Below are 16,647 nucleotides of genomic sequence, written 5' to 3'. Positions count from 1 at the left end.
CAGCTGCCCCCGCGCTTAGTCATATGGGACTCCGCACGAGGCAACAATGGACCGATAGTACCCCGATGACTCTTGTAGCCTCCTGAACATACTTATCCCTCATTTGAATACGACTGCCCTAGTACTTATCTACTTGTCTACTCTTGTAATCTTTCTCTACTTCAATTTCACAAGCGTACTCCCTAAGATCACGGCAAAAGACTGCCATTGATGATGCGGGGATCATCACAACAGTTCATGGGGGTCCCCGGACCCCAAAAGATCCTCAAGACCTTCGGCTCGCTCTGGCTTTCACAAACTTCAAATGAGAATATCAACTCCGGAACTTCCTCATCATGCCCTGGCTCAGAAATAAGTTGCCAGGCCAATTACCACGGTCAAGACACCTGCTGTTTCAACTACCCCGGCGGCCAGATGCTGCAGACACAATTCTGGGACGTGGACCCTGCACTCGGCCCTGAAGACGCATGGACTATTCATGGATTATGGTGAGTTTTTACTATATTCTCACGTTGAATGAATATAAATCTAACTCTTCAGGCCCGATCACTGCAACGGCGGCTTTGACCAATTCTGCGACTCCAAACGCAAGTACAGCAACGTTTCTCTGATTATAGTCGACGCGGGCCGGGCAGACTTGCTCGAATTCATGGACGAGTATTGGAAGGATTTCCGTGGTGACGATAACAACCTGTGGCAACATGAATGGAACAAGCATGGCACTTGTGTCAGCACCCTGGAACCACATTGCTACGAGGATTACCTGCCACAACAGGAAGTTGTGGACTACTTCGACAAAACTGTTGAGCTTTATAAGGAGTTGCCTACACATGAGGTTGGTTTGATTGTCTCGATCAATTATTGATTATATATTCGGATCAAACGACTGACTAACTATGTATAAGTTCCTGGCCAGTGCTGGCATCGTACCATCTCAAACACATACCTATGCTCTCGCCGATATTGAAGCTGCTCTGGAACAAGCCCACGGAAACCCTGTCACTGTTCGTTGCCGAAATGGTGCCATCAATGAGGTTTGGTACTATTTCAATATCGCAGGAAGTCTACAATTGGGGAAGTTCCTCTCTGCGGGTCCAGGTCAGTCAAACTTCAAAGCTACTTAAATAAATTGCAAGCTTACAAAACTACCAGATGGCCAGAAGTCCAATTGCCCCTCCAAGGGAATTAAGTACCCACTAAAGCATGCTCGGCATGAGCCTGCCCCGACAACCACAGGCGGTCACCCCCAACCCACGGCGCCAGGGACTCCGTTTTCAGGCCGAGGTAACTTGATTGTGGAGAGGCTTAACAGAAAGCATGGCTGTATCATCAGTTACGGAACTTGGTTCTCATCAGGCACCTGTGCAACTTTCCATACCGAGAAGCTATCAGGTTCGTAGCTTTGCTTTCCGCATATGACGCCTCAGCTATTGTTTACTAACATGAGGTAAACGTTATGCTGCAGATGACATATTTACTCTGAAATCTAGCAAGGGGCCCTGTGCCTTTGAGCGAGATGCCCTTGCTTGCGGGCCTCACATCGAGACGCCAAGCGAGTTCACCGTATGTACATCCCAGATATTTTTACAAGATATGTTCTCACACTGCATACAGGCCAAGGATGGTAAGCTCGCTTACAGTGGTCACACTGCTTTCTATGCTTCCAATCCACCCAAGGGGCGTACACAGAGTACTGTATATGCTTCGCAAGGGGGACGGCCTATTGAGATCGAGATCGCCTGGGTTTCAAAGTAGATAGGGTTATTTTTTACTACTGTATCCCTTGCTATGCCCCTAGTGGGAAGTAGGTCGGCCTACTGGGATGTCATAGAGTTGTACAGAAATCCCAGCATAGAATAGGGCCAGGGGATTATGGGTCACTGGTTCTTTTACACAGGATAATTAGAAATTTCAAATAGAAACCTGCATCGGCATAACGAGTTTGAAATGGTAGAGTACAGGCTATCTGCAATTATATCTGTCACCGGAGGAAAATATTCCGTCGGGTCAGCAATGCTTTGTTGACAGGGTAGGTACAGAAAAGATTCATTGAGAGTAAAGACATCAAATACATATCGCATCATGAGAACATATAAAAAGAATGGTAAACACCGGGAATAAGCACACCGCTGTTTATCGAACATCTTCAAAGAGATGAGACAGGGCCATAAGGACGTGAACAAGGAAACGGTCATCAAAAGACAAAAGAAAAACAAAAAAAAAAAAAACACAAATACAAATACAGGGGGAAATCAGGGCATAAAGGGCAAGGTAGCAAATAGCCCAAAAACACCCGCAAGTCCGCAAAGTCGTGTCAAATCCCGAAATGTGCAGAGAAAGAAAACTCCCGATTTTTTCGTGGGTCATTAAAGTGTACAAGGTCGTCCCATATCGTTGCAAAGAAGTCTCGCCGTGTAGAACATGATAAGCCGTGCCGTATATATCGCCGTGCTTGTTTTGGTAAAAAAAATCCATTCAAGGGTCGACCAAGAACTCGCTGGACAAGCAGTCAATCGGGTCCGTCAGGTCATCATCCAAATTGGGAAGACCAGAGAAGGTCTTCCCGGGGTAATAGGACGAAACAGGGGCGAAGTCGTTTGTATCCACGAACTGATAAGTCGGGAAACCAGGGATGCCAGAGTGAGCGAGATGGCCGAACTCCTCTCGCAAGTCGTCGGAGGGATCTTGAGTCATGAAAATATCGATATCCGAGCCGACAGATGATTCAGACAGAGTAGGCGCCGTGCGAGGGGAAGACATCTCGCGAGGCGAGAGAGCAGATTCACTGTAGAGGGATTCCTGGGAGTACGAAGATTCCTGCGAGTATGTCTGCGAGCCGAAATTCGATCCGTACTGCGCCATTGCCTGCTCGTATCTGGCATGCGCGAGTTGCGGCGGTGACAACGGCAGCATGTCATCCTCGAGCTGGGCGTCCAGAGAGGTGTATGTCTGGCACGGCGAGGAAATCGCATGGTATCTGTCTCCGGGGGAGGTGGGCGGCGTGAAGGACGAGACGGCACTGGATGGGGCATAGTTGGGCGAGTTGAACACGGGAGCTTCTTGCAGAGTGACGTGGGTGTTTGCTGGAGCGATTGAGGATGATTTTTCAGCAACACGTTGACGAGTACGGGTAGACTTGGCCTGGCGAGTGTCGATATCCGGGCGACTGGTCTTCTTCTTCGGGGGGCGGCCACGCTTGGTGGTCTTTGGAACCACGCCGGTGAAGCCTCCGACACACATGTCGCGCTGGCGGTGACGAGTCAGGGCATCTTGTCTAGCGAAGCTGGCGCCACAGGCACAGGCGAAGGGCTTGTTGCCACTGTGTGTCTTAAGATGGCGCTTGAGATCGTGTCCGCGGACGAAGTGCTTTTCGCAGATGTCGCATTTGAATTGGCGGTCTCCGAGATGTGTTTGGACGTGGGACTTGATGTTTTCCTTACGACCGAAACGGCATAGGCAGCCTGTATATAGGCAGACCCACTTTCCATCTTTGGGGTCGGGGCCGGAGATGAACCTTGCGATTTCGTCGGTCGAAACACCGGTTTGCTGGACTGAGGCCTTGACTCGAGCATCGAGGTCATCATCGTGAGCAGCTGCGTCGGCGGAAGATGACACGGTTGACTGGGCTCGCTTCTTGGTTCTGCCGGTGGAAGATGAGAATGAGACATTAGAGTCTTGAGGTGTCACTCCATATGAATTCGGGGATGGCATATCGGCAATTTCGGTAAAAGACGAGCTAATCGGGGAATTGACGGGGGAGGGCATTTGTTGCTTAATGTGCACAGAATTGACAAAGGGGAGTCCTTGCAAAGACTGGGCTCTCTGCATCTCAGCGGCAGGGGTATGGGGGAATGAAAAACTTTGGGACTTGGAGGATGTTGGGTCATTGCTATACATGGAATAATCAATGGATCTTTTCAATGGGGTAGAATCGGGGGTCATGGGGGAATTGTCTGCCATGTAATTAGCTTCGGTCGGGTTAGATTGAAGCGACAGATGCGTACAAGCAGTAGACATTTGCGAGAGGATTTTCGCAGATGGAGCCTTTGGTTGAACAGAGACTGGGTGCATTGGACCGGCATAGGCCGTCACCTGCTCGTTTGAGGCCATTTGCATGTTGCGCTGAGGAAACAATTCCCAATCAGCATTGCCAGTATATTGTTGCTGTTGTTGCTGCTGGTTCGAGAATTGTTCTTGCTGCATACGGTGCAGCGCAAGCTTCAATGGTGTGTTTTCGGAGCTTTCACTGGCTGATCGGGACAAAGCCGGGGCACCGACGGAGGAGGGTGCAGGGCTGCCAGTGGTGGTGTGAATCGCTTGCAATTGTTCTTGGTTGAAAGCCTGGCAGTCAGACCCGAGCGGCTGGTGGGATTGATATTGATATGGCTGCTGGATGTGCATAGCTGATGGAATGAAAGATCGCTCGGGCTGCTGGGCATAGGATTGATACTGCTGTACATCCCTCTGTTGATATGAGAAACCTGATTTTTCGTTAAAATAATCCCGCAACTGCGAGACCGTCTTTGGCATTTGTCGGTCGATAGTGGCCTGTTGACTAAAAGAGCTGTAGTCCACAGTCTGGCCTCGACGATGTGACCGACGGGGTTGGATATTGGTCATGACTGGCGCGGGCTCGAATGGAGCCACTGGTGTAGAAATTTGACGGCGATGACGACCGTTCCCCATCGCGGAGTTCATGGCTATATTGCCGACTTGACGGTTGGTCCTGAATGAGGTGTCAGTATGTGAATATGAAAGTAATGGAGCAGGGAAAGAGGGTTGATAGAGCCTAGAGCGTCAAATGATCAAGTGAAGTTCAAGAGTTCAAGTGAAATCAAAGTCACACAGCTCAGAATTCCAATTCTGAATTGAACTTGAAATAGCACCCCGATATGAAGTGTTTCCAAGGTTTGGTTCTGGAACCCAGATCTATGTGAGACCCGTTCTGATCAACAAATTGGGGCGTTGGCATAGCAACCGACTCAGCCCGGGCGTCTGGGAAACCAAAGCTCTGACGAAAAGTGGGCTTGAGTTTTAGACCCCTTTTGATTTTGATGCCTTACTTTGTATAGTTATCCTTTATATAATTATCCTGCAAGGGCTCCTGATCCTTTTTAATTGTAGAAATTGACTCCTAGTTTTGTTTCCCAGGAGATTCAATAAAAAACAAGTTCCCATATTGACTCCACGTACAAAGTACAGAGTATACGGAGCACGTATAGTATACTGATGGGCCGATTGGCTCATGCCCATTGCGTCATATCAATATCTGATATTTGACATGTCCAACATGGGATATTGCCCATGACCTCAGACATCAATGCCACTCCTTCGAAGTCACGGACCCTTTTCCTTCCATCACGTACATAACTATACCGCAAAAGAGAGAGTTGATACATAATCAATAATTAAAAATAAATCGCACCAACCCAACCTGGGCTCCTGGGCTAACACACCTTGCACAACCCTGGTAATGTGCTCTTATAATGTAATAATGCTCAATCATATCACCAATGGTAAGATGGCCGAGTTGGTCTAAGGCGCCAGGTTAAGGTATACCTTGACTCCACAACTAGCAATAGTTTCCTGGTCTCGCAAGAGGCGTGGGTTCAAATCCCACTCTTATCATATCTTTTTGTTTTTACTTATTCCACCTTCATCTACGACCTTTATTAACAAAAATCAAACGGTAGTGTTAATAAATAATTCTTTCTCGGTATATAATGCTAGAACAGGCAGGAATCTTACCGTTGTAGTATAGAGATCATTTTTACTCCGTAGCGGGGATTATTATAGTTAGCCTTTTGCCCGAGTTAATTATATATATCTAGTCCGATAGTATACCCACGACGACACATCGCATGCGTCTACGTATAAAGTTCATAAAATCAAAGCCCCATCACTCAGTTCGAGTAAGCAGTATGGTTATATTTGTAGTCTAGTCAATATATGGAAATTATGTAGACTGTTGAACAAGAAGGACAGGTGGGAACTAATACCAAAAGCTCAGTAGTACAGAACAAGAGGTAAAACGAGTGTGTGCTTTAGAACGAGCATGTAGCTCGGCTATATAATCTGCTCATAAGCCTACAAAGTAGTAAGGATTGGACCATATAACCAAAGCCATAAATACAGAAAAAGACAGTACCGGAGGTGCATAGGTATCCAGCCGACAAACCTAGAAGTCTAAACCATAGTTAACCGACCCTGGAACCTGTACAACATAAATAATAGCTTATTTATACGGAGTAGGACTCATAGTTGAAAAATTAGTATCCCCAACGAGAGTTCTGCCATACCTTCTACCACTATATGTTCTTTCTATATTCTGCCAACTTCTGATTTACATACTTTGTCGTGGAAAAGCTTGCATTTTGATCATAGAAAGTTGTTTATTTTTTCTGGAGAATTTCTATAAATATATACTCTATAAGTTTATTGTGTTGTATTTTACGTCTTTCCCCGTCCCCATCCCCGTCTACGACCAGGAGGTGTCCAGGTAGGAGATATGGTTACCCAATTAGGAAGATCCATTAGCAGATCATAATACCAAGCTCAGCCTTCTTTACACCAAAATAGGTGCCATGGTCTAGTGGTATGACGCTACATTGTGGTGAGCTAAGTCGTGGAAACACGACCGCGCACGCATAGCAAATCTGTATCAGCCCCAGTTCGATTCCGGGTGGCGCCATTTTTTTTTTAATTTTGGAGTTTTTTTGGGATTTCTTTTACCTCATGTCGAATGCCAGCAAGGGAGAAACTGTTTTGCAACACCCGAAGCTGTGTCTATCACCTATATCTTGTATCTGCGGCTAACGCTTCTCCCTACAAATAACTATACCCATGAAGGGAAGAAACCTCCTAAAACAAAATAATTACATCTGAGGAGCTATGTATCTGAGAAAAGACTTGTGAGAAAATACCCAAAAAGACTATAACCAACTACTTACATACTATGTATGTTACAAGAAGTAAGTAAGTACCGTTGAAGCCTGCCAAAATGCCTAAACAGGCGGCACGTATTCTTCTTGTCTATCGTGCTTAGAATACCGAGCTCTCTTCTTGATGTCTTTTTTTTTTTTCGCTTAAGCTTCTCATATTCCAGCAGAAATTCGGCCATTGAATCGTCCCCATAAATCACCGTTGTTGAGAGATCAAACTGTTCAATTCCATTTCTAATATGTGTTCACTGCCACTCAATTACATATATATATATATTAGAAGTAAATTGAATCCAAAAAATACTCCAAAAAATAAAAAGAAATGGCGCCACCCGGAATCGAACTGGGGCTGATACAGATTTGCTGTGCGCAGTTGTGTTTCCACAACGTAGCTCACCACAATGTAGCGTCATACCACTAGACCATGGCACCTATTGGATGTAAGAGTATGAGAACTTTGACTACATCAAGCTACTGACTTGCCTATGCCTTATCTTATACTTCTGACGTCCAACATGGGGTTTCGATAGTCTAGCACGACGGGCACCGTGATGGATGACTTCCAAGGATTAAACAATCCCTTTTACCGTGGATCAAGTGCTTTCTACTACTAAGCACTGCACTGCGGCTTCAAGTTTGAAAGCCGTTCTCACCCTCTCATTACCAAGATCTCCTCATATTTTACTCCTGATCTGTGTTGAGACAGACCATCTGACAGGTGCCTTGTTTGTCAGGTTTCAACTAGCTATTTAGTTAGCTTCTGCCTTTTGTAGAGAATCAATGTTTCTTCCCTTCTCTATACCCCTCGACATATTTTATCAACATACTTCGTGCTTGAATAATTTTGGACTATGCTCTGCTACAGAAATGGACCCAAAGGCTCCCGCTATCCTTAATCTAAAGAAGGCTATCAAGACCTTCAAATTTGGCCTTCCAGTATTCTTCGGTCAATGCTATTATCAAAGAGGGTGCACTGATGTTCCTAATGGAGCCCGGCTATCAGATAGCCGACAATCTTACGACGATATTCCCTCTGTTGCTGTGTCTCAGAGGAACTCTATCAATGAAGGTCGCTGTCTTGGAGACCAAGGTAGACATTGTGGACCAGAAAGGAGATCAAAGTGTCACCCAGGGCCCTACCTTGACGAAAACATATACCTTCGCTCTGTATTAGTACTTCGAAAGTCCCCTCGACTGAGCTTATACAAGAGACCATGGGAAGGAGGGAAGAGGGGAGAAAAAACATATACTTCGCCTTTCCTGGGGGTTCATGGATTCCGTTTCCCAAGATGCTTGCAATTCTCTTTTAGCTTAGGGCTAGAGATAGATTACTCCTTTGCCCGCTTCTTTTGGACTCTCTGAAAGCGCTCCCCTACGCTAGGAGAGCTCTTCCAACAGATCCTGCTAGCAGGCTAATGCTCACCATGAGAGTCCAGCAGAGAGGTGAAGACCATTGGCGCTGGCTCTTGTGTCCTACATACCCAGCGATGGAATTCATGAATCATTGTGTCGATTAATAAGAGCATCTAAATAACTCAATCAAAGCGACTGCTCCGCCAACATCTATCGTTTATGGGCGCAGATCAGGAACATCTTGTCCCTGATATGGAGATGGGCCAACTGGCTTTAAAAGGAGAACGAAAAAGGATTTCTTTGGAGGAGACTTTCCAGATGGGCAATACAAACCCCTAAAGGTGCGTAACAATGGAAGAATAAATGAGCATCATTTAATGGGAACAACAGGTCCCAACGTCGCTCTTCGATGGGAATATCGAATCCAGAGACGAAGGTTGGGGGAGAGATCGAGACAATCCTCTATCTTCAAGAATTTTAACTAGAAGATCGTCTTCCTTAGTCTCTGATATTGTCTTGCTATATTTTCTCTAAACTGGAGTACTCTGGTTGCTGTGATGCTCATCATGTTGAATCATACCCTACAAATGGCATTTCCACATTCAGGTCGTGTTTCATTCTGCGGGAGGCTCTATTTCCTGGGCTTCTAAAAAGCAAGCTTGTGTTCCAAGAACCTTTCCTCGGCCGCGTCAGAGTCTATTTCTCAGACTCTAGCACTCCAAGAAGCTAAATGGCTTGCCCTGCTTCTCGCTGAATTGAAGGTGTTTGAATATAGTTTACTCAACAAACTAGTTGCCTCAAGCCGATAATACTGGGGCAATTGGACATGAAAATTCCAGTGATCATGCGCGTACGAAATAAGCGCAGTTCCCTCAGTTCTATTACTTTCTACGTTAGGAAATTCTTACGCAGCATCAAGCTGCTGGTGGCTTTATAAACTTGGGGGCCACCACTTTTCGCATCGTTGCGCAACTTGGCTCACACCCATTGTAAATTAATACAGTTCACTAGCAATTGTACCGTATCAATATATGAAACATTCAGGAAAAAAACCCCAAGATTCTAAAGGATAGATAGAAAGTAAAATAAATCTAAAAATAAACCAAAAATAAAAAGAAATGGCGCCACCCGGAATCGAACTGGGGCTGATACAGATTTGCTGTGCGCAGTTGTGTTTCCACAACGTAGCTCACCACAATGTAGCGTCATACCACTAGACCATGGCACCTATTGGATGTAAGGATTCAAGACTTTTGGTTATATTAAGGCAATCCCTTGGCTTAACTTTTCCGCTTCCAACCTTGAAAAATTCCACTTTGGCAAAATTTGGCTAGTCAGCATGGTACTTTTACCCTAAACTACTTTCGGCATATGACCCACTCACGTGACCACACAACGATTTTAATCACCAGCCGGCCTCCGCCCACAACGATCTTCTTTAATCTTGTAAGGTTGAGGAAGACACGACTGTCGAGGTGAGTTTTTTTTATCCTATACAAGCAGATAGGAATGTGATGAGCATGCGCAACTAGTTTGCAGTCCATTCTATCTCTACTTGCCACATTTTCACTGTCGCGAGCATCCCACTAACTTTTCTTGTCGCACCAGGCCTTCATCAAGATGCAGATCTTCGTCAAGACCCTTACGGGTAAGACTATCACCCTTGAGGTGGAGTCCTCCGATACCATTGACAATGTCAAGTCCAAGATCCAGGGTAAGCACAACCGAAATCGACGAGCAGCGATCCCACACACGAGGCTCTCGAAAAATAAAAAAAAAAGCGACATAGGCTAACGTTTCCCCAGACAAGGAGGGTATTCCCCCTGACCAGCAGCGCCTGATCTTCGCTGGTAAGCAGCTCGAGGATGGCCGCACTCTCTCGGATTACAACATCCAGAAGGAGTCGACCCTTCACCTCGTCCTCCGCCTGCGTGGTGGTGGTAAGAAGCGCAAGAAGAAGGTCTACACCACCCCCAAGAAGATCAAGCACAAGCACAAGAAGACCAAACTCGCCATCCTCAAATACTACAAGGTTGACGGTGATGGAAAGATCGAGCGTCTTCGCCGCGAGTGCCCCGCTCCCGAGGTATGTGATCACTTTTTTGTCTTTGCGACAATACCCTTGGAATTCGATCAACAGAAACTAACTTGTTCTCTCTTTTAGTGTGGTGCCGGTGTCTTCATGGCCGCTATGCACAACCGCCAGTACTGCGGTAAGTGCCACCTCACCTACGTCTTCGACGAGGCCAAATAAATGGTCTAAGTCAAGCCGTGGTGTGCTGTCACCGACCTTCGGAATGATTTTGTTACGCTAGGGAAAGTGATGGAGTATCACGGTAGACGCTAGTTGATGATGGTTCTTTGGAATACCCAGTCAATTACAAAAAAAAAACTGGGCATTTGCCGAAAACTCCAACTCCCACGTAAAGACAGACTTGTATTCGTAGACTTCGATATTCACATCCCGTCTAGTCAACTACTGTACTGCAAATAGCAATGCACAAAGCCGTGCAAGCTCTCTACTCGGGGAAGCCAGCTTGAACATTGCTGTACTTACTCTCGGGATAATCAAGGGCATTAGACGACTGATCCAAAGCACCTTCACCACCCACACCGTCGACAAAGATACCAATCAAGCTTCCCTCTGCCGGGTCAGCTCCCTTACCACCCTTATCACCGCTACTCTCCCACCACATACCACCACCTAGCCCGCGCTCGACGATATAGTTCGCCTTGAGCTGCGCCACATAGGGTGTATCATAGGAAACCATCTTGCGCGAACCGCCATCATAGCAGAACGAGGCACAAGATTCCTCATCTAACTGTTCCTCAGCCCCGGGTCTGGGCAGTGCCTTGTAATCCCACACTCCGTTTTCCCAACTTCCCTCTCCGACCCCGGAGAAGGGGGCGCCGGGGCCGTCGGTGTTCTCGAATGCACGGCCGTACAGTGGCATGCCCATGACGATCTTCGAGGGTGGTACACCGCCGTTATTGATGTAGTAGTCTACAGCAGCGTTGACCGAGAACGGTGTGCATGCAGGGTTGGAAGATGAAGGGCTGATATTCGCTTGGTGGCCGGCGTTGCTGTCCCAGCTTCCGGCGAAATCGTATGCCATGAGGTTGTAGAAGTCGAGCACTGGGGTCATCTCTTCAAATTTGAGCTTCTCGTAGTTGCTCGGGCCTGGAGTAGTCAGTTTAATGGCTCAGGGCATTTTTCTATCGCCCGAGATACAGTACGGACATACCGGCAGGGCAGGCGATTGTCAAGTAGAAACGGCGGTCAGAACCAGACTCTCTGTCAAGAACCTGATTCCAGTCAGTTGGTCCAATTTAAGGTTCAGGTGAACGACATACCTCTCGGCACTTCTGGAGCAGGAGAACTAGATTCTCGGCCTCGGTCTCATCTGGATATATGGTAAGTCTCGCACTTTCTTCAGATATGTTCTGATCAATTCACCTTTGGGATATTCCCAATCAATATCAAGACCTGTAAAAGAGTCAAAATCAGCATTGTATGCCGTAGTTATTTGGCCGACAAAACGTACCATCGAATCCCAGATCCAGAACCAAGCGGGTCGCCGATTCGGCAAATGTAGTCCGACCCTCCTCGGTGCTTGCGGGCTGTGCGAAATTCGCCGAGTAAGTCCAGCCACCGATAGAAAGCAAAACCTTCAGCTTGCGGTTCTGCTTCTTGAGCAGGAAAAGCTGCTTGGCACATCCGTACACATTCTCGCCGACATCATTCCACGAGTCTGTCGGGTAATGCTTCTCGACGTCGGACCAAGAGTCGGTCAAGTACCTGCAGTTCTGGGTCAGGAAATGTTCTGCAGCATGTAAGGATCTATGGTAGGACTTACACTTCGCCGCTTTCGGGACGAATGTTTGCAAACGCGTAGAGGATGTGTGTCAGTTTCTCCGCGGGTAGATCCTGTGGGTTGTAGTTGCGGCCATAAATTGCCTATGGAGTATGTCAATATTTGTACTTGTTTTGTGGTATATATGTTTCCAGCCCGTTAGGTACTGTAGAATGGACGCGGGTTATGCAGTTGGGGCTGAAATGAGGTAAGCAAAATTAAACACCTGCACATACCCAATTGACAAAGTAGACGACTGATTTCATTTCAGACATGGTTGACGCGGGATGAGTATCACGGGTATAGTTAAAGTGTTGTATGAGAACAGCCACAAGCAGGGCAGCAAGCAAAGCAATGAACTTGAGTCGATAAGCCACAATTTCAAATCAAAAGAAATTTGTGTACTCACAGGAAGCGCGCAAGTATTTCTAGAGGGGTACTTTATGTCGCAGCCTAACCGTTAGTGGACTTCCATACCTTGAGACGTCTGGGCAATATCAATGCCACAACATCATTGGTCAGCCCTAGGGACTCACTTGTGGCGGTGTAGAAATCAAGGCACCAAGGCAATAAACGTGGCTGAATATGTATAAATAGAAAAATATATCCGGGAAGACAGAAGATCGGAGAATAGAAGATCAGAGATCGGTTAATATTTCCTGTGCAATCAAAGATATAATCTAGAGACAACCTATGGTGGTGGGAGACAATATATATATTTACCAAATTCCCGTCGGGGTCTAAGAAAAATGTCGTGCGTGACACCTTCACCTGTTCAAGGTGCATATCACCCTAATACTGACCAATCCCTAATATGTTCCATGTAATAGCATGTTAGCTTATTGCTTTTTGACTTTAGACTTCAATACTTTGGAGAAGCACAAGATATGAAGTATCAAGTACTCGTGATGTTGAAGAATGCAACTCTAAGCAAAAATGAGACATAGCCTGCTTTACTTTGTAGAGTGGCAATGCTATGTGAAATGATAACTGGCTAGTCATTGTTTATTGTATTGATCATTAAGTTTGCCGAGGCTCATGATTGGAAGTATCTCAATGCAGAAGGGAGCTTGATATCAGATTCCTAAGCCCCGCAATTCCCCGATATATATAACACGGAGAAATATATATGTAGCTTGGTCAGGCGGCCCACGCCCTCAAATATACCCACACGGGGAATCGAACATAGACTGGAAGTCTTCGGTAATAGATCGGCCAAACTCATGGCAAGTGACGACCATCTTAAAGCCGAGGGGTGTCTGGGAAAGTGGCATTTGGGGGTGATGACCTTGATAGGATACCAAGTGATGTACAAGGATCGGCTGAAACTACACGTGGGCTCAGGGTTTAGAATCCTTCCCAGTCATGAGATAATCTTCGAACTTATATGCTAAGATTTTACGGAATAGCGTGAACTCATATGCATGATCTCTATGGCTAGCCTTAATGCAACCTATCTAGTTGCCCTATATTTCCTCTCTTCTGATGTTATTCACTAGTTCTCATATGACGAGTACTGGGATCATATATAAAAATTACAAATAGAGGAGCATGGCATGACATGTGTGCTCTCTTGTGAAATGCGAGGTTACTGTCTATCCACCTATACAACATTGGGCATCATACTCGGAGGTCGCCGAAAGAGATGAAACGCAACGATCGACATAACACATTTATCCTCTTTATCCAACATGCCCCACATACCCATAATTTAATGTTATGAAACAGGCCACAATGGCCGAGAAGACCTCCAGAAAGAGAAATGTATGGGTAGGAAGTGATCCGGAAAGCCCGGCGGTTTAACGGTAGAATAATAAAACGTGGGAATAGCAATTTCACTAGAACAAAGAAGAAAAGTAAACGAAAAAAAAAAAAAAAAAAAACTGTTGCCAGAAAATTCAGTCCATGCATAGCTGAAACCCAGCCGCGATATGGTCGTTCATAGTGCTGATTGGATCTGCACAGCCGAACTAACGCCCTTAGCTTCGCAAGCCGTGTCCAAAAAAATCATCGGAAGTTGATCAGATCCACTTTGATATGTGCACCGTTTTTTGCTTGACCCTCCACTGCGTTTGGATACACAAAGTATGGTGGATCTTTCAGCTGGCATCTCTGCCTCGGCGCCCCAGGTGTCTGGTTCACATTCAATTGCCGACAAATTCGGACTTCTACGGTGTATGTTTTCTGTCGTCATATGTAGTCCCTAGGAGCAAATTTGATTAATATAGACACGTACAGATTTGCGTCAGATTACTGTGGGGCCATTAGGGCTATCCTTCTATGCATTGACCTATACATAAGAGACCATGTATAATATGTATGTAACATACTATGTATATTGCCCAATGTACGAGACATAATAAGATCTGATCTTCTATCTTGAACTGTGTAACAATGGAACTCAATTGATTGAGAAATGTCTCATAGCACCTGAAAAAGCAAAATACAACCCAAAAAAAAGTAAACAAGAGGGGATATCGTAGCTATAAACAAAACCACGCAATAAATCCAAACTTATTTTGTCTCTTCACAGAGAAGGCCGACAGGCACTCACGACCAGCGCTACACCCGTCACCCCAAACAAGCCCCCCATTAGAAGAATCATACAAAGCCCAACAAGGCTCGAGAATCAGTAGAAGGCAAAATCCGAAAAAAGACCCCCTACTTCAACATCATGCAACATGCCACATGCATTCGTTTTCGTTTTCGTTTCATATCCATATCGCCAGTGCGATTAACGGCCTGAAACCCAGCGACGAATCACCTCCAAGGAAGGGTCCTCATCAACCCAGTGGCCAGCGCGCAGATCAGCAGCTCGCAGGTCTGCCACGACATGCTGGTCTGTGACACGGGCCAGATCCTGATGGAGGGTTGCAGTTGCGCCCTTCAAGGCTGCAGCGTGCTGGGCCGCTGGGTGAGAGCCGCGCAGGATGCTAGCGCGTGTCATGGCCCATCGCCTGGCGGCGGCGGCGCGCAAGTAGATCTTGTGCGCTTGGAATCGGCGTGCGCTGCCGTCCACAATGACTCTGTGAAGAGACTGTTAGTATCGTGATATGGTTGGACGTTTGGATCGTATGTATATATACCTCTGTAGCTCGGCTTTCTCGGTCTCGGGGTTTCCTTGCCCTGTTACCGGACAGGCTTGGTAGTTGGCGGACATTAGGGTCTGGGCTGAGGCCAGAGACTCGCGTAGTACTACGAAGCCATCTTCCCAGTATTCTTCTTGGGATGCTTCGACTTGCTGCTGCGAGATGTGGAGTAGCAGGGTGCGGTAGTCGTTGATTATCTCAGCGACGCGCATAGCGCGGGCTTGATTGTCTGCATGGTTCATTGCCATTAGCTATTTTTCGATCATTGGTTGATATCATTTGAGGTTCGGCTTACATCCGTCTGCCATGTTTTTGGTAAATTAGGTATATAATAATGAGGGTAATGGATCAGACGATGGACGAGTAGGAAGAAGGCAAAAAGCAAGTATAAATCAAAGACAACCAATGAGAGACGAAAGAAAGGCAACGGTCAGAGGAACTGCTGGTCCATGGAGTCGAGAATGTTAGGCCACCAACTGTTTCCGGGGGGGGGGAAATGAGGGAAAGATATAAGTCTTCAAAGATTAGAAATGGTGTCTCTCCTTACCCCATACATGATAATAATCCTCATTAGGTGAACCAGGTACAAAATAATAAAAAATGACATAAAAAAGGATTTATCAGCCCTCGACAGCGGAGCCGACGTCAGGATACATCATCACCAAGAAGACGAGCTGCACCAATAGACGGACAAGAAGCCACAATCAGGGAGCTCGGGTTGTCGACCACAGCTGGGATGGGACCGGGCCACACCATAAGCTCCCGAGAAACCGTTTACGGCATGACTAGGAGCATCCCTGTCCCAAGGGAATTTGACAGTGGAGAAGGAGACAAAGGTATAGACCCCATATGGTCGCATGGGGAAACCTGGCCTATTGCATTAAACAGTATTCCGAGGTGGATTTGGGAAGGTGGAGATCGTTTGGCCCGCATATGAGATTAAGTTCTTGTGCCGATTTGGAGTTTCTGAGAAGAGAGAGATGTCGTTTCATGATGCTGATTGGAGAGTGTTGGATGAACTACTCAGTGGAGAACCACAATTAAATTTTTTTTTTGTTGCTGTTTTTGAGGCATCATGGCTCGTGGGACCCCTGTTGAAAATCTAGTAACATAAGCCAAGGCGAAAAAAAGAGTCGAATTTCAGCCTTGGACCTGCATTAGATGAGATCCAATGTTTCGGACCTGAACTCGGACCTGACGTGAAGTGGATCTGACAGTTAAGAGTGAACATGAACATGAGCATGTTCAGCTGATGTTTGCCACACTTATTCTTAGTCCAGGACTTTAGCCACTTTAGTATCCCCTAGCCGCACTAGTTCAATTAAAAAAAGACCAATCATATACGAAGAATCAACCTATTGGACACAGTTGAACGCATAAATGTTATAAATCTTATGGCCTGTCAGGCCC

At 46.2% G+C, this 16,647-nt stretch overlaps 5 protein-coding genes across 5 annotated transcripts; 2 read left to right on the top strand and 3 right to left on the bottom strand.

Annotated features, from left to right (window-relative positions):
• Positions 1–210: 210 nt before the first annotated feature.
• On the top strand, positions 211–1,755 carry N7479_009230 (T2 family ribonuclease; the record flags this gene model as incomplete). Its single annotated transcript, XM_057256923.1, has 6 exons — positions 211–488; positions 541–835; positions 906–1,098; positions 1,153–1,392; positions 1,466–1,563; positions 1,615–1,755. 6 exons carry the CDS (start codon positions 211–213, stop codon positions 1,753–1,755), a joined length of 1,245 nt encoding a protein of 414 aa, XP_057104381.1.
• A 720-nt stretch (positions 1,756–2,475) lies between these two features.
• Positions 2,476–4,698, bottom strand: ace2 (putative C2H2 transcription factor (Swi5); the record flags this gene model as incomplete). Its single annotated transcript, XM_057256922.1, has 1 exon — positions 2,476–4,698. One exon carries the CDS (start codon positions 4,696–4,698, stop codon positions 2,476–2,478), a length of 2,223 nt encoding a protein of 740 aa, XP_057104380.1.
• A 2,667-nt stretch (positions 4,699–7,365) lies between these two features.
• Positions 7,366–8,115, top strand: N7479_009228 (uncharacterized protein; the record flags this gene model as incomplete). Its single annotated transcript, XM_057256921.1, has 3 exons — positions 7,366–7,381; positions 7,540–7,670; positions 7,879–8,115. The coding sequence occupies 3 exons, from the start codon at positions 7,366–7,368 to the stop codon at positions 8,113–8,115; spliced, it is 384 nt and encodes a 127-aa protein (XP_057104379.1).
• A 2,698-nt stretch (positions 8,116–10,813) lies between these two features.
• On the bottom strand, positions 10,814–12,423 carry N7479_009227 (glycoside hydrolase family 18 protein; the record flags this gene model as incomplete). Its single annotated transcript, XM_057256920.1, has 7 exons — positions 10,814–11,475; positions 11,540–11,600; positions 11,649–11,698; positions 11,752–11,781; positions 11,840–12,093; positions 12,152–12,252; positions 12,385–12,423. 7 exons carry the CDS (start codon positions 12,421–12,423, stop codon positions 10,814–10,816), a joined length of 1,197 nt encoding a protein of 398 aa, XP_057104378.1.
• Positions 12,424–14,882: 2,459 nt separating this feature from the next.
• N7479_009226 (uncharacterized protein) lies at positions 14,883–15,545 on the bottom strand (the record flags this gene model as incomplete). The annotated part of the gene is made up of 3 exons (XM_057256919.1): positions 14,883–15,174; positions 15,235–15,466; positions 15,533–15,545. 3 exons carry the CDS (start codon positions 15,543–15,545, stop codon positions 14,883–14,885), a joined length of 537 nt encoding a protein of 178 aa, XP_057104377.1.
• Between the last annotated feature and the right edge of the window lie 1,102 nt (positions 15,546–16,647).

This window comes from Penicillium vulpinum (genome assembly GCF_028829585.1).
Source record: "Penicillium vulpinum strain IBT 29486 chromosome Unknown utg000004l_segment0_segment0, whole genome shotgun sequence".
In the NCBI taxonomy this organism is placed as follows: Eukaryota; Fungi; Ascomycota; class Eurotiomycetes; order Eurotiales; family Aspergillaceae; genus Penicillium; species Penicillium vulpinum.
The sequence above is the reverse complement of the archived record's forward strand: the minus strand, read 5'-3'. Positions and strand labels throughout refer to the sequence as shown.